Source organism: Plasmodium coatneyi, chromosome 5 (genome assembly GCF_001680005.1).
Source record: "Plasmodium coatneyi strain Hackeri chromosome 5, complete sequence".
Classification (NCBI taxonomy): domain Eukaryota; phylum Apicomplexa; class Aconoidasida; order Haemosporida; family Plasmodiidae; genus Plasmodium; species Plasmodium coatneyi.
This window is the reverse complement of record NC_033560.1, coordinates 98029-122500: the sequence shown is the minus strand read 5'-3', so window position 1 is coordinate 122500 and position 24472 is coordinate 98029. Positions and strand designations below refer to the sequence as shown.

At 33.2% G+C, this 24472-nt stretch overlaps 5 protein-coding genes across 5 annotated transcripts; 3 read left to right on the top strand and 2 right to left on the bottom strand.

Moving 5' to 3' along the window:
• Positions 1-158: 158 nt before the first annotated feature.
• On the bottom strand, positions 159-1400 carry PCOAH_00010020 (Uncharacterized protein; the record flags this gene model as incomplete). The annotated part of the gene is made up of 1 exon (XM_020057811.1): positions 159-1400. The coding sequence occupies one exon, from the start codon at positions 1398-1400 to the stop codon at positions 159-161; it is 1242 nt and encodes a 413-aa protein (XP_019913429.1).
• A 5815-nt stretch (positions 1401-7215) lies between these two features.
• Positions 7216-8144, top strand: PCOAH_00010010 (Uncharacterized protein; the record flags this gene model as incomplete). The annotated part of the gene is made up of 2 exons (XM_020057810.1): positions 7216-7414; positions 7790-8144. The coding sequence occupies 2 exons, from the start codon at positions 7216-7218 to the stop codon at positions 8101-8103; spliced, it is 513 nt and encodes a 170-aa protein (XP_019913465.1).
• Positions 8145-10255: 2111 nt separating this feature from the next.
• On the bottom strand, positions 10256-11774 carry PCOAH_00010000 (Tryptophan/threonine-rich antigen; the record flags this gene model as incomplete). The annotated part of the gene is made up of 2 exons (XM_020057809.1): positions 10256-11368; positions 11589-11774. 2 exons carry the CDS (start codon positions 11772-11774, stop codon positions 10256-10258), a joined length of 1299 nt encoding a protein of 432 aa, XP_019913501.1.
• Positions 11775-18360: 6586 nt separating this feature from the next.
• Positions 18361-19754, top strand: PCOAH_00009990 (Uncharacterized protein; the record flags this gene model as incomplete). Its single annotated transcript, XM_020057808.1, has 2 exons — positions 18361-18558; positions 18780-19754. 2 exons carry the CDS (start codon positions 18361-18363, stop codon positions 19752-19754), a joined length of 1173 nt encoding a protein of 390 aa, XP_019913494.1.
• Positions 19755-22906: 3152 nt separating this feature from the next.
• PCOAH_00009980 (Uncharacterized protein) lies at positions 22907-23756 on the top strand (the record flags this gene model as incomplete). Its single annotated transcript, XM_020057807.1, has 2 exons — positions 22907-23107; positions 23367-23756. The coding sequence occupies 2 exons, from the start codon at positions 22907-22909 to the stop codon at positions 23754-23756; spliced, it is 591 nt and encodes a 196-aa protein (XP_019913460.1).
• Between the last annotated feature and the right edge of the window lie 716 nt (positions 23757-24472).

Here is a 24472-nt window from a genome sequence, read left to right as displayed (position 1 = left end):
TATATATAGGTGTATGATTATTCGTTCAGGCTTGAAATTTTAATTAAGTGCATATCTGTTTGTAAAAAGGAATTTTGTGCATTTTAAAAAAGGACTCTCGTGTTATGGTGTATTTGGGTGTGGTGGCAGTTTTTCCATGGCACATGTATTATATATTGTCATGCGTACATGCTTTTCATGCTGACTTTATCTATCATCCTGTGGGCATCATCAAAAAGTTGATCCTCTTCCGAAAATGTAAGGCATATGAAACTATTTCTCAAAATGCCTTTGATAAAGAGTTCTACTTCATTTTTGTTATCTTTCAAATATTGATATTCCTTTTTACCTAGGCCGATTATGTTATCATATAGCATTTTTAATGCGTACATCCTCACGTTTTCGAACCTTGCATCTCTATAGTAATATTCGTTGAGTGTAAAAGGTTCGCCACTCTCCTTCTGATATTGCGACGGATGGTCTCTCAAGCCGTGTTGTTTTAAAAAGCTGTCATAGGAAGTAGTAACTGAAAAACCTTCAATTGGATTTTTAAGATGTTTACGTGTTCTGCGTTTCCTTTTGTCCATTTTTTCTTGTTCATCCTTATTTATGTGAGATGCTTCTGAGTTCTTGCCATTTTTTTCTAAGTTACTTTTAGTTGTAGTAGGCGCGATAATAGTCTTTTCTTTTTTTGACAAATTGGGGTCTTCTACTCCAAAGAATTTGAGATTTCCAAGTTTCACTTCTTGTTCAGAATCATCTAATTCGAGTTCTTCAAATGAGCTAACACCATCCTCATCCGTCAGGTAGGTATTATATGGGGAGTTTTGCAGTATATCCTTCCAAGTATAATCTACAACTTCGAATGAATCATCAAGAAATGAATCATCTTCTCCTTCTTGTAGTTGTTCATATTCTGTTTGTCCAAGTACTTCATCATCCACTTCATAATCGCTGAGGTAATCGTCACTGTCCGGTCTTCTAAATACGTTTTTTCTTAATGGGCAATGATGTGCCTTTTTCTTCTTTTTATGGCTATCGATTTCTTCCATTAAATCATCAAAGCTATCTGTGTCGTCGTTCAAATGGGTAAGCATAACAGCGTCGTCCTCGCTACTACTTTGATCGGATTGGTCATCATCGGGTCGGTTTTTATAACCACCTGTTGTTGTTACATCTTCGTCTATGTTTTCATACAGTTGTGTTATAATTTGTGAGGCATGAGGACCAAATATATTCTCTACGCTGGGCGCATAATCATGTTCTAGTAAATATGCCGGTGGGGAGGAGGCGGGTTCAGGGTTAGGTGCCGGCTCAAATTGGGACGATGAGCACAGCATAAATGTATTTGTGAAGAGGAGTAGAGTGCCAATACTAATAAGTAGGGAGTGGTAGCAATGGTATTTTCTTTGGGCCTCCATTTTGCAGGGTTTATTATTGATATAAATATATGTAAGTCAAATATAAAATTGGGGGGATGTAAATAAATGCATATGATAAATTATAAGTTATACTATGTAAGTTTATAAGTGTACGTTTCGAAGTTACAAAATTTGTTGGGTGCTTTTAATTACGCAAGTGCAGATTCAAATTTAATGACGCTGCATTTATGTTTGTTATGAGTACTCAAGGTGTGTGTTGCATTTCACCTTATTAATCTAATCCTTCTTTTTTTTTTTTATGAACTTTTTGTAATATAGCGTGTAATAAAAATTATATATCATTGTAGAAACGTGTCGAACGTTCATATTCATTTTAAAGCGGTGGAAAAAGCTGGACAGAAAAAATAGCTGCTCAGTCTTACTACAGAGGGGCAACAAAATTACTTTACAAACGAGGGCTCATATATAAATGCTCAAGTAAATTGCGTTATAATAATGTATGCATATAATATAACGGTGTTCGTATATAAATGTTTTCGTATAACCAATTTATTTGGCTTATTCAATGTGGTGGATTTGTGGGTCTGGTGTTCAAAAATTTTGTTCTATTTTGTTATTGTTAAAATAACGTATATTTTATTGTCAGAGGGTGGTATATTCGTTCTGCACGAATGTGACATTTTTTATGAATTATGACATATATATTATATTTACAAAAAATTGCATAAATTTGCTATAAATTGCGATACTTTAAAATTTTTGCATGGCACAAATGTGGTTGCTGTTATATTTATTACGTATATAAAAATATTACAAAACAAACACAAACATATAGAGAGACGTAGGTTTGACAAATATATATATATTTTTTTTTTACTATAACAATGTTTTACTATATTTACAAAACTTGCTCATAGGGGGAATATACTTTACTCAACTTTTTAATCTGCATTTAAGTGAACTGCATGTGGTCTTATTTTATATACGCATATTTTTTTTAACGCGGGGTTGTATATATATAATAAATAAATACGCGTGCGGGGAGAAAAAATCTGCTGCATGCAACTGTTGTAGGTATATAAATGTATAATATGCTCAAACAAACATACGTGTAAAATTTTATAGATGTTGCAATTTTTACAAAAAGGTACAGTAAAAAAAAGGAGTGCGTTTTGCTGTAAGTGAAAAGTGATAAAAAATTAATTGTACAATTTAAGGGTGGAATAAATTATACGTACTTATATATATATGTATGTGTGCCTTATTTGCGGGATTTTTTTAAAATAACCAAAAAAGAAAAAGCCCCCAAAGGAACAAGTTTTTTGCGGGGCGGCCTTAAAATTCCACCATAAAAAATTAAGGGGGCATGAAATTTTTGTGCTCTTCATTTTTTTTGTCGCTTTATAAAAAAAGGAAGCTAATTAAGCCAAGCCGTGTGAGTGAACGGTGAAGATGAATATAGTCCTATTTTTTGTTCACACAGAAAATTATAAGAACAAATAAAATGCTTCGAATGGTAATATATAGGACACATTCAATAATTCAATCAGCTTAATTTTTTTTTTTTGTGCCATTTATGCCAAAAAAATATAAGGCAAAATATATCGAAAGAGAAGCGCGCGCGGCGGCGTGGATGTGGTTTGTTGGCATTTATACACCATCCGCTCCTCATGATTAATTTGTGTTCGTTCATTTATGCGGGCGGAAAGAAGCTGTTATGTGCACTGATTGAATGTTATGGTGTTGCGTTCTGTTCTGGGTGTTGCCCTCTACATATGAGCCCTGTGTTTGTGCGCATTATTACCACTTTGCACTTGTATATAGTTATATAGTTGTAACGTTTATTAGTGGATAGATGGCTTGAAAAAAAGAAAGCACAGTATGTGGTGTAGCACATTGAAAATTTTGCGTATACGTAAAATATGTATGTTAAGTGTATATATATATATAGTGCATGCACTGCAGGAGGTAAACAGCTCATCATATAGTTTACAGTCCTTATTTAAATAGTTCCTAATCTGCGTGAAAAGAGACTCTTTTGGATGGTTCGTATTTTCCCGCCTTCTTATTAATGTTACTACTGTGTGCGGTGCGTAGTGGTGAAAATATGCGAGGAGTCACAGTCAAAAAGCAGAAAGGCACAATTTACCTATTTCCAATACTTCAATAGTTACCCTTTTTCAACGAATGGGTGCCAAAATATGATTGATGATCATCCAATATGTAGGAAACTCCCATACAAATTTGAAGAAAATTGCATTTTTCTATACCTTCCTCACCTAACACAAACAACACTATGTTTGAAATTTTGTTCATTTATATATTTTCTCCACAATATTTACCTAATTTCATCTGTTTCTTTTTATTTTTTCTTCCTCCATGTTCAAAAAAAAAAAAAAATAAGCCCCAATGGATGTGCATAACAATATATATGTGTACAATACGTGTATGTCACTTTGTGTTCACTTTTCTATGTAAGTTCTGTGAGGTTATACTATATGTGAAAGATCCAATTATCATTGTGTGTGCATTATGTGTAAGTGTAAAAATGGGAGCCCCAAAGTGAGTGTGGCTCTACTAATTATAAAATAAAGCTGCATGCATTTGAAGTGTGGATAGATGCATTTGAAAAAGTTCCATTTTGTGGTAGTACAGTAGAGCAATTATTTTTCGGATTACAACAAAAGGGCGCCAGTGAAAGTAGGCTCCGTTAGTTCCGTGATTTTATTTTTTTTTGGCTACCTTATCATAAGTGAAGATTTATTTAAGGTTTCCAGTGTTTTGGGAGTGAGAGTAGCCCTGCGAAATTCGCCTCCCACCTTTTTTCCGAATTCAGCACATAAATTTTCCCGTTAATATTGAGATGTACATGGCATATTTTACACACATTCCTTGCACATGTGTATGGTAGCTAGCTAAAGAGGAATGTATTATAATCTCTTCCGCTGTGTAATTTCACATGATTTACATTGCAGACATTGTAAGAATCCCAAAGGGGAAACTTCATTTGGAGAATTAATTACCCAAAAAATGAGCGATGGTGGTTAAAGTAGTATTATATATTTAATGCCTAAAAAAGAGTCTCTGCCAACATGTGTAAAAGAATTTCTTATTTTTCTGTCCTAATTCAATGATGGTATGCTAAGGGAAAAGTGTAAAATAAAGTCGGTAAGTAGATTATTTCTAAGTTTCGAACAATTTATAATTATTTTTTTAAGAAGCGTATTACCCGCCACTCTATAAGTATTCCGTTCCTATTGTTTTTTTAATTTAGTTGTGCATGGGGTGGCCATTCAACCCCCTTCATTAGGAAGTCCCCTTTTGAAATTCAAGACTGTTCTTTTTAAACCGTTATATGGACAAGGGGTAAATGAGTCAAAAGGGGACTGATGTTAAGGTCTTTTAAAGCTATTATTCCTTTAATCATTTTTTGAGTTTATCGACTCCTTTGAATAGCTAACGAAAAAGGGCGCCGATATATTAACGTTGTGTGTGCATATCGAAGTGTGTCTATTTTACTGCATGTATGATTATTTCTATGTTGTGGTGTAAATATATGTGTTCGTGTGAATAGCAGTGTAATTGTGCACAGGCCAGTGTATACACATCAATGCACATAGATGGCGAAAAACGTAAAACAATTCGAATTAAGAAGTGTTATGCACAGAAGGAGGAATGATCATTTACTTTGTATGATTAAGGAACTAGTAAAGGGTTTGCAATGCACACATTCCTCATTTTCCTACGTTGTGGGGGCACACATTTTGTCTTATTTTTAGCGTATGTATCGTTTTAGCATTTTTCTTGCGCATTATACCCTATGTCGCATAATATTACGCAGCTAATATAACAGTTTTATAATAACCCCTTAACGCCCCATCTGGACTTAGAAAAATTATGAGATTTGATAAAAAAGACACCAAAAAGTGCCAACATGTGCGTGAAGGTATCCCCATTTGATTTTTACTTATGCATGCTATGCGGTTATGCAGTGAGGTATTACATGAGGCGTTGTATAGACAACCATACTTTGCATACGTGTTATTTTGCGTGCAGATTTGTTCTTGTACTTTGTAAAGGAACAAATTTAAGAAAAAAAAAAAAAAAAAAAAAAAGTAGCAAGACAGCCATATAATCAATATAACGATTAGTGATACACCGGTAGGGTGAGAACCTAACAAATTTTAAATGTGCTTGAGGGGGTTACTATTACTATTTATTTTGCTCCTACAAAATATGTAGCAAAAAAAAGGACGAAATGGTATTACGTGAACGGGATTGTTTTATCCTCCTTTTACATAGTATTGTAGGAAAAGACGGCTACTTTTTTTTCTACTACTTAGAATAGGTACTAATATATTCACTTTTCTGTTAAGCCCGCTTCGACTTATTTTTAGATGTAGGCAAACAGGGAGAAGCACGGAAAAAAAAACGATAAGGCCTAATTTGTAATGTTCTACTAATTAGTTTTGGTGGTAGTTCTAAAATTAGCCCTTCTTTTCTCTCAATTTAAAATAATCCTACTTTATTATAAATAGGATGGTCTATAATAGTATATTTTAATAGGCGGTATGTATATACATGCATCTATCGTCCATCCTAAATGCGGAAGGCCGCCGCAATATTTGCAAAGTTATTTGAAGCACCGTGTAGAATTTTGCATCTGTATGAACATATATATAGTATAAATAAATATATATATGGTGTAGCACACATAGTAATTCTTTCACGCTACTCTGACGGGAAAAACCGCCGTGATCACTGAGCCCATGGATGATGTAATATATAATGCGAAAGTAACCTTCCTGCAACACAGCAGGGCAGATTAGAATACTTACAAGTATGTATGCCCCCCCACACCTGCGCGCATGAAATAATGGGTTGACAGAATGCATCAGTTCAAAATAATTATTCCTTTTGTAAATTCGTTTTGCAATTCACCCCGTAGTTTATTTTTCCCCATTATGGGCTATAATTAAAATTGACAGAATTGCAACTTTTTCATATTTTGTGCTCCTTTTGAATAGAAAAAATAATTCACTCTTTAACCATATGAGCATTTTGGGGACCTGTAGGGTTTTACCCTTTTTATTTTTTTTTGAAATATTTTTAGTATATAATACATTGCGAAGTAGAAAATATACTGTGCGCGTGACATACAAAAAGGTATTATTATAATATGCATTTTTAGGTGAAATAATAATGGAAATAATTCCTTTTCTCCTTGAACAGGGAAAAAAGAAACTAGGCACCAAATTATGTATACGTATAATATATATTATTTATGCGAGCGCTACGAGCATAAGCATACTTATCGAAAAAAAAGTTAATATAGTTTTCTACTGCGCGTATATATTTACATTATTTGCCTTTTTTCCGCGCAATTAATGCGTAATTCGTATTCATATTTTTCTTTACCATAACTATATTTTGTCACATACATATTTGCGTAGCTACATTAGAATTTATTATTATTGTTCAATTTTTGCTTTATTTTCTATTTCATTCTTTCTTTACTGCACACTTTTTAGCTTTTTACTATATTATTAATTTACTATTTTTATATATTTTTTTAGTGTTCATTTCTACCTATTGCGAATTACCCATTGATTGGATTGATCACTTTCCTAGCTGATTTTTTTTTTCCTTTTTTTTTTTTTATTTCCTCTTGATTTATTACTGTTTACAAATAGGAAGAAAAAAAAAAATTATCGCGAATGCTTATTTTTCTAAATTTTTAAATTAAAAAACAAAAACAATTAATAATTTTTTTCAAGAAATTTATGAATCGCATTATTTGTTAGAAATACATAGTTAAAAAAAAAAAGAAGAAAAAAGCACTTGTAATGAAAAAATGAAGCATAAATTACCGATTTTACTTGTCATTAACCTTTTCCTCCTGATAACCTTTGGCGATGTGATAAAGGGAGATAACATTACTAATAAAAAGAAGGATATATGGAAATCTAGATTTACTGCAGGAAAAGGAACTCCCAAAAAGAATGAAGATCTCAATGAAAAAAAGAAGGATAAGGATAACAAAAAAGATAAAGGTAAGAATAATGAATAATAATCCTGGCGCTAATGGGCACCACAAGTCTATATATATGGGCATGTCATATGTATGCGCGACATGTAGCTATAAATTTGGAGTAATTTGTACGTTCACATTGTTTTACATTCATTTCGTTATGTATACCACGCGGTTAAGTTTGTTTATGTTTACATTTTCATTGCACTCTGCCGCAAAAATTAACCATTCCTATTTGTGAAAATTCTGTTCGTGAAAAACTATCACTGTGCGTGTCGTATCTGTGTATTATATACAGTATGCTTCTTAATTTGTTTCATTTTGTATTTCCGCCTTTATACTACAATGCCAATTTGTATATGTACAAATGTTTACGCACCCTTTTTTTAACCTTCAGATGATTTCCTAACGAGCGTCAGCCATAAGGACGATATGAACGACTCCCGCAACATAATGCTTTTGAGAGAAATTTACGAGAAAGATAACGAACTAAGTATCATTAGAAGAAAAAAGAAAAAATATAAAACGGCTACCTTCACCTTGGGTACTTTGTTAACCATAATAACATTACGTGCCATAGCGGACCTAGCCGTGAAAGGCATTTCCAAGCTCTTTCAGAAGGAACAAAGTATACTTAGTGGATTAATTTTTGACAAGTGGAACTTTAACAATTTAAAAAAAAAGAATTTGCTTATTGAGTCACTGGACTGATAAAAGCCTTTGCATGATAGAAGCGCCTTTGATGAAAATAGTGTATATTTCTTTAAATTTCCCCTTTGGGAGTCCAGAACACTTGGATCAGCAAAGATAGCGCGGGGGAAATGTAACAGAACAAGGGCGAATAGTCGCCACTCTTTTAACACAATTATTTTTATCTCCATTACTCCTCTTGCGCTGCGGTGCTGCTAACAAAATACACTGTTCCCATTGTTTATTTTTTTCTTTATACCATGTATAGCCTTAATTATTGAAGTGTACATTCCGTTATTCATAAGCAGTATATTTATTTATGCTTCTTTTTATTAAGGTTTAGTGCATTAAAGGTATATTATATCTACGAATTTATTATCCACATACACTTACACACACATGCACATATTTACGTATATATGTATGTATATATTTAGGTGTATTCATACATATATATGTTTCAAATTCCGCCAAAGCAAATTTAATTGTGTTAAAATGACGATAAACATTTTGGCAATATTGCAATAAGCCTTTTTTTTTTTTTTTATTAATTCAAAGTTATTATTGTAAAAAGATGTTTTGATGCTGCCTTTTCTTCCGCAATATTAGGAGCGTTTGAACTTTTGCCCCAACGTGGGGCTATTATGTAGAGAAAAAATTTAATCATAGCTGCTATCTATGGGAATGTTAAGCAGTTTTATTAATGTATCCCAAATGGGTACTTCAATAGCTGCTATGTGAAATATCGAAGGCCTGTTCTGATATATTTTCCACGCGGATGAGGAGTGCCCGAAAATGGGCACATCCCCGCTTTTTTACACGTTATGATATGATATACGTTTTTTTTTTTTTTAAGCAATATTAAACGAGCAGAATGGGTTAGCCATTACAAAAAAAAGGTGGAAGTTTTTTTAATTTATTGTAGGGAAAAACATACCTTCCGATATTACACTTTAAAAAAGTGTGTAAGCGCATCAAACATTTTAATGGGGAAATTTAGATATTATTATTATTATTTTTTTTTTCTCAACAAAATGGTGCATTGTAGGAAGATTACTAGCAAATCGGACCGCGCTTGAGAACCGTTGGAGGTCGACAACATTCTCGCGGCTTCATTTTACTACGCGTAAGGTTGGGACTCATTGCCCTCCATTCTGGCTGACCTAAAACATCATCCTTAAGTGATGGAAAAGGTTATTTCATAGTTAAATTGTCATTTTTAGATGGTTTTATTTTTGCAACTCAAAAATGCGCTTTCGATGTCTCAGTCGAATGGCACAAATGTGATGCATTTAGGATTGACTGAAGGTTGAACATGAAGAAAAAAAAAAAATCATAAAAAAGATCGGAAGCAAGTAGGTGGAAAAACTGTAGGCAAAATAAAATCATATATTTTTACCCCTTAAATTATGTGGGACAATAAAAATATACAAATTTATTACGAAAAAAAAATTTACATATATATTTTGTAAAGCCTAATTAAGCGAAACAAGGGGAAGGGAACACTGCTGAAAAGCTAATCTACATAAATTATCGCTATCACACGATGCACCGAAAAAGGAAGCCATTGTTTGAAGCGTTTCTGCTTGGCCGACGTTGACTAAAAGGGAAAATCATCACCATAACGTCGGAGGGGCGAACTGGTCAAGGCAGGCAGCCTCAGCGCACCCATACAAATGTGCAACGTTTCCCACTGTGTAGAGAGATATGTTACAAAATGGCTTCTTTCCTTTAGCAAGCAGACATCGGGACACTAGTGTGCACATTTAGGCTGTGTAAAGAATGCTATTACCCCCTCCCCCCCTTTTAAAAATAGATGGGGTGAAAATAATTCTTATATCCCAACTGGCACGGAAAAATGGGTATTACATGAACATGCGGTAAGCATTCTAGAAAAGATAATTCTCCAATTTTTCTTATTTTTGACGATTGGTACTGTACAGCACGTAGCAAGTGAAACACCCTTGTTCCTTTATCCCCCATTGTTCTGTTGGTTTCTACAGATTGGAAAATTTTCTACCAAATTGGTATATACCTTTTTTTTTTACCATATGGGTGCATTTTGCATGACGCAAAGGTATAGATCTATTTGGTATTTTCCACCCCTTCGTAAGGAGCACAATTTGGAATAGTATTAGCCTATTTACAACTTCTTGCTAAATTTGTCTATACACTAAGGAACATTTTCTTTTTCTTCCTTTACGGATTGAAGTTTATTTTTAAAGGATATAAATGTGGAAGCTTTATGGTTTGTTCTATTTTTAATTTTTTCATTAATTTCTTCTTTTTCGTCCACATTCTGTTCTAGCACCAATTGATTATATTTTTCATTAATCCAAGTGTCCCATCTGGAGTCATTTATGCATTTGTCAGCGAGTGATTCTACCCACTGATTAATAGAAGGCTTTTTTGCATTCTTCCATTGGGTCAATTTTTTATATTTAGTGTATATAACTAGTTGTTCTTTAATTTTCACCCACTCCTCCCATTCTTGTTTTTCTTTGGTAACTCTGTTTTTCCATGTTTGCCATTTTCTCCTCTTAGTGAAATGTAACCATTTCCACGTTTCTGTTTTTTCCCAATCATTCCAGTATTCATCTTCTTCATGCTTCCATTCAGCCATGAGAAATTTAAGTATTTTGTTGTTTTTCCACTGTATCCATTGTTTCATTAGCCATGTATTTAAGTAGGACTCATTATCTCGTATCCACTTTTTCCAATCGCGGTGGATAAAATTCTTCAGTTCATCTTTTAACTGTTCTTTTATTTTACTTTGGTCATCTTCTTTGAGGGTACTTTTTATAAATATGTATTGGTATTCTTTATTTATATTGTCTATGTCCATCCATTTATTTTCCATTTTGTTCATCCAGTTTTCTAATTCTTTATCTTTACTATCAATCCAGTTTTGTCTTTGTTCTTCTATCCACAAATTTAAAAGTTGCCATTCTTCTTCGACACTTCCCATAAATTTTTTCCATTCTTGGTTTTTCCATTCTTCTAATTCTTCTTCCGACATGTCCGCCAGATTTGTCACAACTGCATCATTTTTTTGATTATCTGCTTCAATTATTAGTTTTCTTATTTTCTCCCTTTCTTCTGCCATATGCTTTTCATTCTCTTTATCCTTCTCTAACTGTTCTGTTGAGGAATCCTCCTTATCACTGTCGCTGTAATGTTCTTCCTCACCATCTTTGTCGTCGTCACTATCATCATCATCTTCTTCTTGATCCTCTTGTTTTTTGTTCCATGTTATGGAAAGTTTGTTCGAATTCTTACTTAAGTACTGAAAATTTGAAAGAAGAGGGGGTAAATTTTATTACATGTAGCTCGAACAAGGAAACTTTGATTTCCCCAGGGCATTTTTTTTCTTTTTCCTAGTGGAGTTTAACGTCACATTTTAAATATGCCAATTCGGTTTAAAGGTCAGGAAGACCCGCAAAAAGGTGCCCACGTGTGTATATGTGCACACATATGTGAACAGTTCAGGCTGCCCGCTCTCCTACCGAATATAGATGATTTAGGAAAACGAGAAAAATAGATACGGAAATAGTAGTTGGAACGTACGAAAAGTTCCCATTGAAGTTTACTGCTGGATTGGAACTTCTTAGCTTTGTGCTGACTGCAGATATTAAGGCGTCTAATACTATACACTCGGGTCCATCATTAGCTATCCCCATAATTTTTTCCATTGGTCACTTTAGGTAGATATAGCTTACAAATTTTTAATAAAAAGAGCACTACGATTTATGCGCGCCTTTTTTTATATGTACTGCACATTTCTATATCCCGTTCTTTGATGGGCGAAAAGGAAAAGCCGCTTATTTGTGGTTAAACGAAGAAAAAAAAAAAAATAAGTGCATAATGAGAAAAATGTGAAAAGGAGGAAAAATTAAAAACTACTAAAAAAGAAAAAACGAATTATAAGACAAATAATTGCACATTGCGGTAACTCTGCTGAAGGGCGGCGTGGCAATAATGCTCTAAGGCAACGCGGGGGCATAACACAAATACGCATATATATATATATATATATATATATATATATATATATATTTATTTATTTATTTATTAGTAACGCACTTATTTGCGTATACTCATTTACTCCCCTTCAAGCGAAACCCACTTTACAAAAAAAAACAATGCTTCATTTAAAAGGGAAAAATAAAGTCGCGCATGTAACTTATGTAGTCCCATTAACGCTTTTTTAAATGCAATAGTAGCAGTTTTTAATTTGGCCCCGCATTTTCAACTTTTCCTTCTACTAGACTGCGTCGAAGGAGTATAAGGCAACTTGGCACAAATTGGCTTTGTCTCACAAAAAGAGGCCATGAGGAATATGTATAAATGTACAATCACACAGCCGTATATATAATAATAACAAAGTACATATGCGTTAATTATATGTAAGGGCGTTTCTCTTTATTTCTCGCATCACAATAAAATAAATCAAGTCAAGTGCACTTTTATGGCCAAGCGAAGAATACAGAATTACGGAAAAAATTCATTTTCACTTAAATATAATATGTAAAATATCTCAGCAGTTGCTCCAATATACGGGGTCATTTGGGGGCGAATTTATAATTCGAACCAAGCTTATTTCTATTGAGCATTTGTGAATGACCGCTGGTTCAGTGATTAGTCATCGCATGCACGAGGTTCAATTTGGTAGTTAACATTTATTCCATTGAACTTATAAGATAATCGAATTAGGAAAAAAAAAAAAAAAAAAAAAAAAAAAAATGAGAAAAAGGCGAAATGGCCAAATAACGAAATGAAGCTTATTAAAAAATACATATAAATAAAAGGATATAATAAATCTTCGGTTTTTATGGTTATATATATAGGCAAGAAAAACCGTTTGCACCTTTTATATATATAATTTTCTTTCTTTTCTAATTATTTTATATTCCTTTTTTTTTTTTTTTAAAAAAAAGGTATCATTTCTTAGCGCAGTTCTTTTTATAAGTTGCCTATATATTTATACATGTGACACAGTAATGTACTGAGTGTACCACCGAAAAGTATGTTCGGATTAACAAGGTGAATATGAATTAAAGTAGAATGGCAAAAAGGAAGAAAACCAATATTACTTCTGCTTTCTAGGGTGGCATTGTGGCTCCCTTATGCGCTATATTTTCTATTTTAAATTGTTGGACTTAGCCCCGACAAAATACGCGGCATTAATTATGCAAATGTATATTATATTATGGTTCTCCGCCCTTAGTTCTACCACAAAATTGCAGCCGCTTTCTTGCCTTTCCCTACAACATTTTTATCATAATTTTTTTTTTGATAAGGAAAAGAAGAGGAGAATCGTTTCTATAATGAAAAGGGACGACGAACATCGAGAAATAAATTATACATAAATTGGGTGCCCCCAATTTTATAGTGAATAAATAAAAAATTTATTTGTCATCTGCCTGCAATGTTGAAAAGGGGAAGTTATGCTTAAATGTTGAGCGCGAATATAGATCTGAAAATAAAAAGAAGGTAATGATTATAGGCACATACATATATATATGTATTTATATATGCTCATTCGGAAGCCCTTTTTTGTTATAACGTTTTTTTTCTGCATTGCGAGATTTGCAACCAGCGCAGGTGGTTACCAAATAAATGTTCTTCAAAAAGCAAAAAGGTCTGTGTTCACAAGGATGAATGTTTTATTTGTCTGTTTGATTATTTTAACCCATTAGTAAGAAATGGTAGAAAAAATATATTTCTCGTACGGGGTGTCAACAGATCAGAAGCGGATAATATAAGAATAATTTTTTTTTTGGTGGTGAGGGGTCAAACCGCAATAATTCCAACACTTCCAAGGAACATATTTTCACGCACCCGTAAAATGTATCTCTTACCTGTGCATCGTCAGCCCTATTCACCCCACGAAGGAACCAATTTATTAGGTTATGTTGCGTATAGAGCTAAGCTTTTATATAATAACATCAAAATTCGCTTTAGGTATTTCTGTGCGGAACCAGTGTGCCCATGATTCCTTTAGATTTTTATTCCAATTTTCGTCACTTTCTTTTTTAAGATATTTTATAACTTCCCATTTTTCATTTTCCTCTTTCCACGATTCTTCATATTTCTTATCCCCCTTTAGCTTTCGAAGGCGACTCACAAAATTGTGCAGGCGTCGTTTATCTATTATATTCTTAACATCGCGCATATGGGAAAATGCTTCATGCTTGTTTTTCCATATGTCTATCTTGCTACATCTATTAGGGTCGGAATGTAATCCGTACTCTAATGCAATTTGGCAGCTGCTTGTTATATGGGACCAGGCTCTATTGTCTATATCGTCTAACTCTTTCCACTCCTTTGCGATTATGTCCTCGAAGTTGAAGGGATTTATTAGCTGAGTGCGAGCCTTGGCCTTTTTCGCCTCTTTTTCCACTTCCGCTGTTTGTTCTATTTTAACAATTTCGTAGTTATTTTTTAGTGGTTGGTGTATGCGCCCCGCTTCCGCAATTTTATAAGCGTTTTTTCCTGATTCTATTATATCCCTCATTTCTAGGTATTCATAGCTGTGTTTTTGTGGATATTTGATTTGCCTTGTTTCTGTTTTTTTTTTGCCCCTACTTAGCAAGCTTTTTAAATCATACTTGAGGCGCATTCTTAGCTGACTCCTGAGCATTTTTTCATCCTTCCATTTTTCTTCCTCTTCTACTTCTTCTTCTGTCTCTTCTTCTGCTTCCTCCTTCCGTTGAGTTGCATACTCCCTGTTTTTATTCTTTGTGCTCTCATATTTCAAAAGTTCTTTTAAATTGTTCCTTAAATCGCTTCTCAATTCGTCGTAAAAGTCAATGTTATTTTGTGTATAATCATCCTCTTCGACCTTCTTCTCTTCTTGCCGCCCTTGGACATAAATTGGTTTACGCGTAACCCCGTGGTTGTAATCTTTACGCGTCACTTTGAGAAGCTTCTTGAAAAGGCTACTTTCCGTGTTGCAGGAAATGGATCGTATAAGGAAGCTATACAGAATAATTAGAAGAGCATTTTTTGTAGCTTTTTAGAAAATATATCTTTCGCACATTTGTATGAATATATATGTGTGTTCTTTTTTTTTTTATTTTTCTATAAAGTATGAAAAAAATAATATATTCATTTAGGTATTAACTGATAATCCGTTTTTTTTTTTCTTTACCTGAGGAGGGTTAAAATAGAAAGGAACGCTGCGCCCGATTTGAACGTCATGGTTTGTAGGAAAGTTAACTCTTTACACAATATGGACAACAAGATTGAGAGAAGGATCAATTAGAATTTGATGTGTATATTCTTATCAAGTCAACACATTTGGATTACTGGAAGCGGATTTGTGCAAAGGTATGTTTCTAATATTATGATTAAATTTGTGTACCTCTGATGTTCTTACGATGCGAGGTAAGGTAAGTGGTTCTCCTTTAAAGAAGGATGTTAGGGTTAGTTTATTTGTTCATTAAGGGTGGGGGGTATACGTATAAATGTGCGCACATACATACATTTATATATGTGCACTTTTGCGAATGAATGCTGGCGAAAATGTTATAAATACCGAAACGTACGAGTCCCCTCTATGAATAGAGAGGAAAAAATGTTCTCTTAACATATAAATGGATTTATTTTGGGGTACTTACATTAACGGGTTGCTAAATGTACCCTTATTTTCGAGTTGACACGGAATGATTCTTTTTTTTTTTTTTTTATAGAACAGGATTGTTCTATTATGATGGTGAACGCTATATGGTGCACATTCAGTTGTATATATATACGTATACTTACAGCGGCTTCATTTTGTATTATTATTATTTTTTCTAATTACTATTTTTTAAAGTAAAATAATTATCATGCATTTATTTGGCCCGTACTGCAACTTGTTAACATATATTTTTTTCTTTACGCGATTTTCTTGGGGAGCCAGGTTGTGGCAAAAAATTGGAATTCGCTACTAACATTAGTTCTGTTGCTATTACTATACGTGTTCACTTTAACTATTGAGTTGATTAAAATTTTAGTACAAATTAGAAGAAATTATAAATATTTAAATTTACTAAGAATTGCGAAATTTAAATTGTGTTCTTTATTGGATAGCTTTTACTTTATTTCTTTTATGTGATGTCGATTTGTTCGCACAGTGTTTTACCTCACCTGGTGGGAAGTAGAATTTTCAGTTGCTCCCTTGTTATGCTAATGCAGCAGTATATGTGTAGGTATAAAAAGGAATATATATGTGTATAAAAGAACAATTTTTCCGGGGAAGGAGATCTAACTAACGGCGTGTACATGCGTGTGTTCGCACTCAAGGATAATTTCGTTTCCTAAGGACTTACCATTTTTCGCATATAAATATATATATTCATTTTTTTAGTGTATATAGTAAAATAGTAGGATATTGTAAAGACGGGGACTTCGCCGAAAAAGGGAAGCTTGTAATTTTATTGCAATACAAATTTGTTCTCATAGTTGCAACTATATGCATGCGCTTTAACATACGCACTTATACGTGCAGATAAATGAACAGAAAATTCACACCTTTAATCATTTTGCGCGCCGATCTACTAGTGCGACAAGCGGATCTATGTGAAGATTACCAGGAATATCGTATTATAGGAATAAATTTGAAAATGGCTTTTTATCGATGGTCTCTAACGTTAGGAAACAGTTTTTTTTTAATTTCCACTATTGTACCAATTGATCAGTAAAATTTAATTCCATATTTATAACAAAATAAATGTTTTTTTTTTTTTTTCTTTTTGTAAAAATGTTAATGGATATCTTTTGCTTCCCGTTGAGGGAAGATTCCTTTTCTCGGTAGACTAGTTTGCCTAGCGAGACAGGCTATTTCCAATCCTTTTTTTAGAATGTACACTACTTTTGTGAGAAAGGAAGGGGAAGGGTAAAAAAGTACTATAATAATAAAACTGTCTTCTATTTCTTTGCACCAATTTATTTTGTGTAAAGATTTAATTACACATAAGAATAAATAGATGACAAAAATTTAGTTATAATTACAGACCTCTCAATTTTTGGTGGGACAAGAAAAATGAAAAAAAAAGCAAATCTAGTAAAAATGAAAGGAAAAAAATGTAAAAATAAAATTATCAAAATAGCCAATGTGGTTGATGGTTCATTCAGTAAATTCACGCTGGACACAAGTTGGGATATCAGCAAGAAAAATATCCAAATGAATATGTGACATATGCATCATACATGTGAAGAAGTTTATATATAAATTAAATGAGAATTACAGTTTACTCGCTGTTTCACTTACTCATTTACGTGTAATGCTTTTGTGGGACGTTTTATTGTTAGGGATGCCTTTGCTGTAAGTAATGCCTTTCTGCTTACCGGACACACAATTTTTTATATATTTATGATTAAAGTTTGGCTAGAAAGTGGCCTCAGCGGGGATTATTCAGAATGAGAAAGAGGCAATTATATTTTTCGCCAATATGTAATAAATATATCTATGTAGTAAATATAATATATATATTATGTACACATGCGCATGAACGCTTGAAAGCGGAAGCAAGCCCAAACTCCGCTTCGCAGCAGCGGCAGCCCCTTTTAAAATGTTCTACAAAAGATCCCGCGCATTGGGGGTATATGATTGTATTATAGAAATTATTTATAAAAAAAAAATTAAATAAAAAAATGAATTTTATACAACCATTTTGAAAATTCCTTTTTTGCGCTAAATTCGTCAACAAATTAGAGCAAGTTGCATTACTGTTGTTAGAATGTTCCTTTTTTTTTTATATGGCTTTGGTCGAAAAAAAAAATTCTAAATTTAAAAAGAAAAAAAAAAAAAAAAAAACCGTTACTGGGCATCTTATTTATTAGTCTGGTTTAGACTTTATAAACTAGTCGCATAATTTTTTAGTTATAATAAATTTGTTTCTATAATATAAACATAAGAAAGTAGATTTAATTTGAAGTACATGCAACCTGTACCTGCCATTCTAACGTTTTAATTTGAGGAGTCATTTAAATGACTTCGCTATTTTTTCGGCTTGAAATATCTAATATTGGTTGTTTTAATTTTTTGCCCTTGTTTCATGAGAGTCTTCATGCTATTGCGAAGAATTTGTACCGTTAGGAAAAAGTACATACAAATATATGCAAATTATACAAATATATACTTACATTATATGAACAGCTAATTCATATATATGTTTACTTTTTATGTACAAGTATTTAATTTGGTTCTTCATTTATATGGACAAATTAAGGGGTTAAAGCGGTCTGCCGAAATTTTGTTATGTTGTGCCTTTCAGATATGACAAGAGAAATATGGAATATTTTAACCATGGAATATTTTCTTTTTTAAAAAGACAGCTAGATGGAAGCAAAACCAACGTCAGGGATTGTCCCAGATCTGAGGAACACTCACAAACAGAAAAATGTCAAATAAGAAATGTGCTGACACATTTTTTGTCGTCTAAGCTATGCGTCGCGCTGTCACTCGTTGTTATTTGTTTCATACTGCAGGTAATGAAACGACCCACTACGTATCTTGTTATTGTGCGTTGAACTGAATAAGTAAATTATTATTCATTTATACGCCTATGTTTTTCTTCTGTTGTACATCTGTGCTGCTTCGCACGTCTGCCGGTTTGCACATGTGGTGTTTTAAATTCCCAATTTGAAGCCCCCTTTTTACGTTAAAAGAACCTTTAATCACACCCCCCTTTTGCTGTTCCTTTGGGCAGATTTTCCATTTATTTAAGGATAATGAAGACATAGGGGGCGCATTAAATTCTGGAAATATCAAGGGAAGAAATTTATCACAATATAATGGAAATAATCAACCAGGAGGCAAAAGTAGGAATAGGAAAAGGAATAAAAAGAGCAAGGAAACATTCTTAAATTCGGCTCATGTGGAGGAAAAGGAAGAAAGTGGTGGTTGTAGATATGAAGAACTAGAAACGATTTTAGGTGTGTCCGATGATCTCATTGGAAGTGATAGTGTAACTTATTATGTTTCATTAGCTGAAGATGTATCAAAAGAAGAGTCCGAAGACGAATCAGAAGGAGGCCAACATGGAGTATCGAAGGAGGAGTTTGAAGAGGACGATGATGAAGACGATGATGACGACGATGATGATGACGATGATGATGATGAATATGAGGTACTTGAGGTGTTAGAGAGTGGAGAGGGCGTTTCGGGTTCTGCAAAGTCAGGAAAACTGGACGATACAGTTTTTTTACCTTTGGACGATGATGAATGCCTTTCTGAGGATTCAGATGCAGATTCCGAATCGGCAAAAATATCAACTGAAGAAGAATTATATAATAGGCTTAGAGGATTAAGGGGCAATTTAGATGCTGCTGAAATGCTTTATTTATGGAATAGCTTCGAAGAAATTGAGAATAGTAAATTTGTAGTTATGCAAAGACACCTATGGGAATGGTGTGAATTATTAGCCTTTGAATATGGGCTTCCAGAAGATATTTTATTAAAGGAATGGAAAAGAATTGTGAATTTTTCATCGGATGAACTAATGAAAATGACTGTTAGGGATTATAGAGATTTTAAAAAGTTCCTTAATGAGGGATCGAAGAATAATGTGGATTTTGTTCACTTTCTGAATTCTAAAAGGGAAACGTGGACCAATTTTCGATCCAGGACAGAAGATTTCTGGAGGAAGTGCATTGATAAGAAATTTAGAAGTTATTATAATTAGAGGGGTACAACTAAAGGGCAACACGTTCAAACTGTGGTGCCTGCAGATATGTGTCATATGTGAAACCTCTTCTTATGAAAGAAAAATGCATTCTTAAAAATATGATGAGTTCAAGCAGATTTCAATAAGAAGTCAAAGGAGCTTTTTCAAGCGTAGAAATAATAGCCACTAAGGCACCTGTTATGTGCGATGAATTAGATAAGAGAATTATTGCTGACTGTGCAACCTTAAACATGTATTATGCTCTTCGCTGAAGGTTTTGAAGTAGAATAATGCATGTACAGGTGGATCATTTAGAGTCCTCCAGAGGGAAGGAAATCCTAGTTGCGCCTCATCTTACCGTTGTTATGTAATGTTTTTTTTATTATAAAGACCATTTTTTTGTAAAAGAGAAAGGGAGAAAAAGACATCGTGTCTTTGTTTTGATTCTTTTATTTGGTCCCTGTTTTATTGCTTCACTGCTTTATTGCTTCACTGCTTTATTGCTTCACTGCTTTATTGCTTCACTGTTTTATTGCTTCACTGCTGTATTGCTTCACTGCTTTATTGCTTCACTGCTTTATTGCTTCACTGCTTTATTGCTTAACTGCTTTATTGCTTCACTGTTTTATTGTTTTATTATTTTTTTGGAACATTATTTTCGTTGTGAAGCCACGCTATATGTTTAAATATGTGTTATACGTGATAGGAAATTATATTTTGAATTTTCTAATTTGTTTGATATCCGTTTGTGTTTGTATTACTTTCACATAATATATATGTAACGCATGTGAAGATGCTATGCATGCAAATTATATTTTAAAAAAACCTTGTGTTGCATTTATTCCTTTTTTTAAAATAACTTCCCTGTAGGTGTACAGACGTGTGCACATACTTTTTTTATCAATTTAGTCAAACGGAGTATGTACATGTATGTATCCATGTTTATATATAATACGTATGCGCAAACATTTTTTTTTTTTTCTGTCAATTGTTTACACCCTATTAGAAAACTTTTAAAATGGCTATATTAAAAAAAAAGGAAATTACAATTAATTGGTGCAGTTTCTCAAGTATACAGGGAGAACATCCTGTCATCAATTAAAAGCAGCTCATTTCATGTTACACCTCTATAGCGGAAAACTCAAGGGAAACAAATTTCCTTAAGACTAAATGGGAAAAGGGATGCCATGAAACAGGTGAGTAAAATTGCCATTTCTGCTTCACCGAAAAGTTTAAAAACCGTTTTCTGCATGACGTAAAATATGCTAAAAGGCTACAACATGTTTCTAAAAGGATTGTTCTTTTTTATTTTAAAAATGGAGTAGGAAAAGAATTTACAAAAATCTGAATTTATGGAATAAGAATGTTCAGCTCGTTAAATGGAATCTGACCATTCGATGCATGGATATTAATTGGTGGGACAGAGCCGTAATCTTAATGTGCCTTTATTTATCGTGAGGAAAGCATAACGAAGGTACGGGAATAAGAAAAAGCTTAAGCGAAAACGGCGAAAGAGAGAGAAAGACTGATAGAAGAATTGGACTTTTTTACGTCACTGTAGGAAATTTTTTTTTCCATTTCGTACTAGATGTGTCGATGTGGGGACATACACAAATTCGAAGAAAGTAATTTGCAGGTTCTACAAAATGGCGAAGTTGCACACGTATAGGAGGATTTATGAGAAGTCATATACGAAGCTGCACTGTTCAGTGGAGTTTCTAAATTCATTTCGTTACATATGAAGATTCCTTTACATATGTGGCCGATATTGTAGCATATAGGAACCGTGGAGAGCCTTTCCCTAAGCTACTGCATGTTAGAAACTTAGGCATCGGCTTTACAACACATGGGAAAATACTCTGGTGATAAAGTGAATTATAATGGAAAGGGCTCCACTTAAAGGGAGTACGCATGTGCATGGTGCCAACCAAATAAGCTAAACGCCTAAAGTGGCACGCGAGCAATTACTGTAAAAGTTCCACAAGAGGAATAACTTTAACACGGTAATGTATGAAGAACACCTTTTACAAATATAGTCTACTAACCAATAACATACTTATCGTGCCACAAAATACTTGTATACTAGCTGGAGTAAGAAAGGAGAATGGTATAGAGCGACAAAATTTTGGAGGCACAAATGTGCACAATAAACGGCCTTGCACATGCAAATGTATAGGTTTGAATAAGTAAAATTATAAGTAAATGTGATGCAAATTTAGGGAAGCGTTCTTTTTCAATTTTTTAATGCCAAACATGTGGAGTGCTTGAATTTCACATTATATTTAACATTGGTACGTGGCATGTACTTCTCCTGAGTATATGCTTGCCGTACCACCATAATTACGTGAACAATGAGAAAAATTTACCACCCGCGGAAAATGTATTTGCGAAAGATATAACGTCTAACGGGTTTTTATCTGTGAATTAGAACAAACGGCTAACGTGATAACATGTTAAATAAGCATATACATATATATGTATATATATTGCAGCCTTTCCTCGCAAGTTTTTCTTTCTTCGTTTCCTGCATAAATTTAGCCAGTGAATAGTTCTTGTTAAACTTGTTCAACATGGCAAGGAAGAATTTTTAATTATCAAGAGCGGGAGATAACATGAAGAAATTTTAATTACCTTTAGAGGTTATCACAAATATGCGCAGTTTTATTGGAGTCCGTTATTACAGACATGCAGTGTTTAAATGTAAAGTTTTTTCTCTTCGAAAAAATATCGCGGAAGAATCTCAGAACATGCCAGAATTTTATTCTGCGCATGTATACGTTTTTATATATGTACATTTGACACGTAATGGTATAACGCACTATTTAGCTGCGCGTAGAAAATATTGTTAGCCTGGGCGTAAGCAAATCGTTATAAACATAGAATAAAAAGTAACTTTGCCAAGGAAGGGAAAAAAAATGTTAAACTAAATTTTTCTTTCATTTAATTTTTCCCCTTTATGGTTCTTTATCGTAAGGTCGACATGTACCACTTTAAATTTGCAAATATTAACCTTAAGAGAATTTTATTTTCTTGTAATATCTTTAATGCAAGAAAAGAAATATATACATTGTATTACATATTATAAGTACAGGTAAAATTAAAGATTGCTTTTATGAAGATATATTTTTTTAAAGGAGTAAAAACCATCCTTCTTAAGAAACTGTTATAGGATGGATAAGAAACGTTATAATAGCAGAGGACATATTTTAACATGGCATGTGAATAACCAGAAAGAATGTAATGGTGGACAGGCCGCAGGTGTGAAGCCATCAGTAAAAAAGTACAGTAACAGACAAAAAAAGAATACTTTTCTGTTAAAAAAAATATTCACCCTTTCCGCATTGGTGTGGATGTGTCAATTTTCTAATGAGGTAAGAAAATGGGAAAGCCGTTAAGCTGTGGCGTTCCTTTTAGCTATACGCATATCGCGCGTATATGGTTAAAAGGACAGATAGATGAGCGAATGAAAGCGGCGTTCGCGTATACAGGATAATTTATATATTTTTTTTTTCTCTCTTTTTCATATGTGTGAGCACCGATGCGGTGTGGTGACTATTCCACATAGGAGCTCCGTCAGAAGGACATAAATGTCTTATTAATGAAAACCCATTTTGCACCTTCTTCTGCCAGGACTCGTTTGAACAATGCGGCCACAAGATAAAACCAAGCGATGGTAGTAGTGACATAATTGATTCAAGGACCAAGAGATCCCTGTTGGAAGATATTCCGTTCCAAACATTCAAGGATGATTTAACAAAAGACGACATAACAAAAGATAATGTAATAAATGAAGACTTAATGGATAGTTCTTTAATGAATAACGACATATTGAATGAAAACTTAAAAAACAGTTTATGTGATGCAACCAATGAGGCTGCTAACAGGGAAAAAGAGAAAATTAAATCCATTTTATATTCGTATATGGAAAAAATTGATGCCATGCATGAAGATAAATCCTTTAATAAATTGCTTAGAAAATGCCGAGAAGAAAATGATGAAAATTCTATGAGTTCTTTTTAGAATCCCTTTTTTAAAGAAGCGTATATCTAAGTGGGGAAAAAATACCTTTAACGAGAATTCTTTTAAACGTATTCATAATTTTTACATATACACAATGTTCCAATTTTGCAGATGTTGAAAAGGAGAAGAAGCGGTACTTTTTTTTTTTTTTCCTTTTTCATACTTGTGAAGCCATTTTATAGATTATGTTTGACGTTACAAGCACAAGGAATATCATATGGAATAAGAATATTCTCCTGTTAAAAGACATGTAAAAATATTTTTATGAATTTGTTAGAAGCAATCATGTGTAACATCACCGTTTCGTAACATAGGTGATGTGTGTATGAATTCATAAATTGAAGAATAGGTTGAGTTTTTCCGCAAATCAATATATTTTTAGTGTAAAAAAAAAAAAAAAAAATGCTATTATTTCATTTTTTGTGTCCAATGTTTTTCTGTATTTCCTTTTCACATTTGTAAAATTTATTTATTTTCGCACCCTGGATTATAACACTTCGTAATGCTGAACGGTTTTGTGATTTTATTTATAAATTTTTTTAGTTACTACTTATCATTTTGTCATACTATTTAATCATTGCAGTATTTTATTTTTTATTCTTTCAGTTATTATTTTCTTTTTTGAAATATGCCAGTAGCGCCTTTTAAGCTATAGTTTGTTTTAATTTCCAATTTGTTTAACAAACTTATTTCTATGAAATCTAATTTGAAAATGT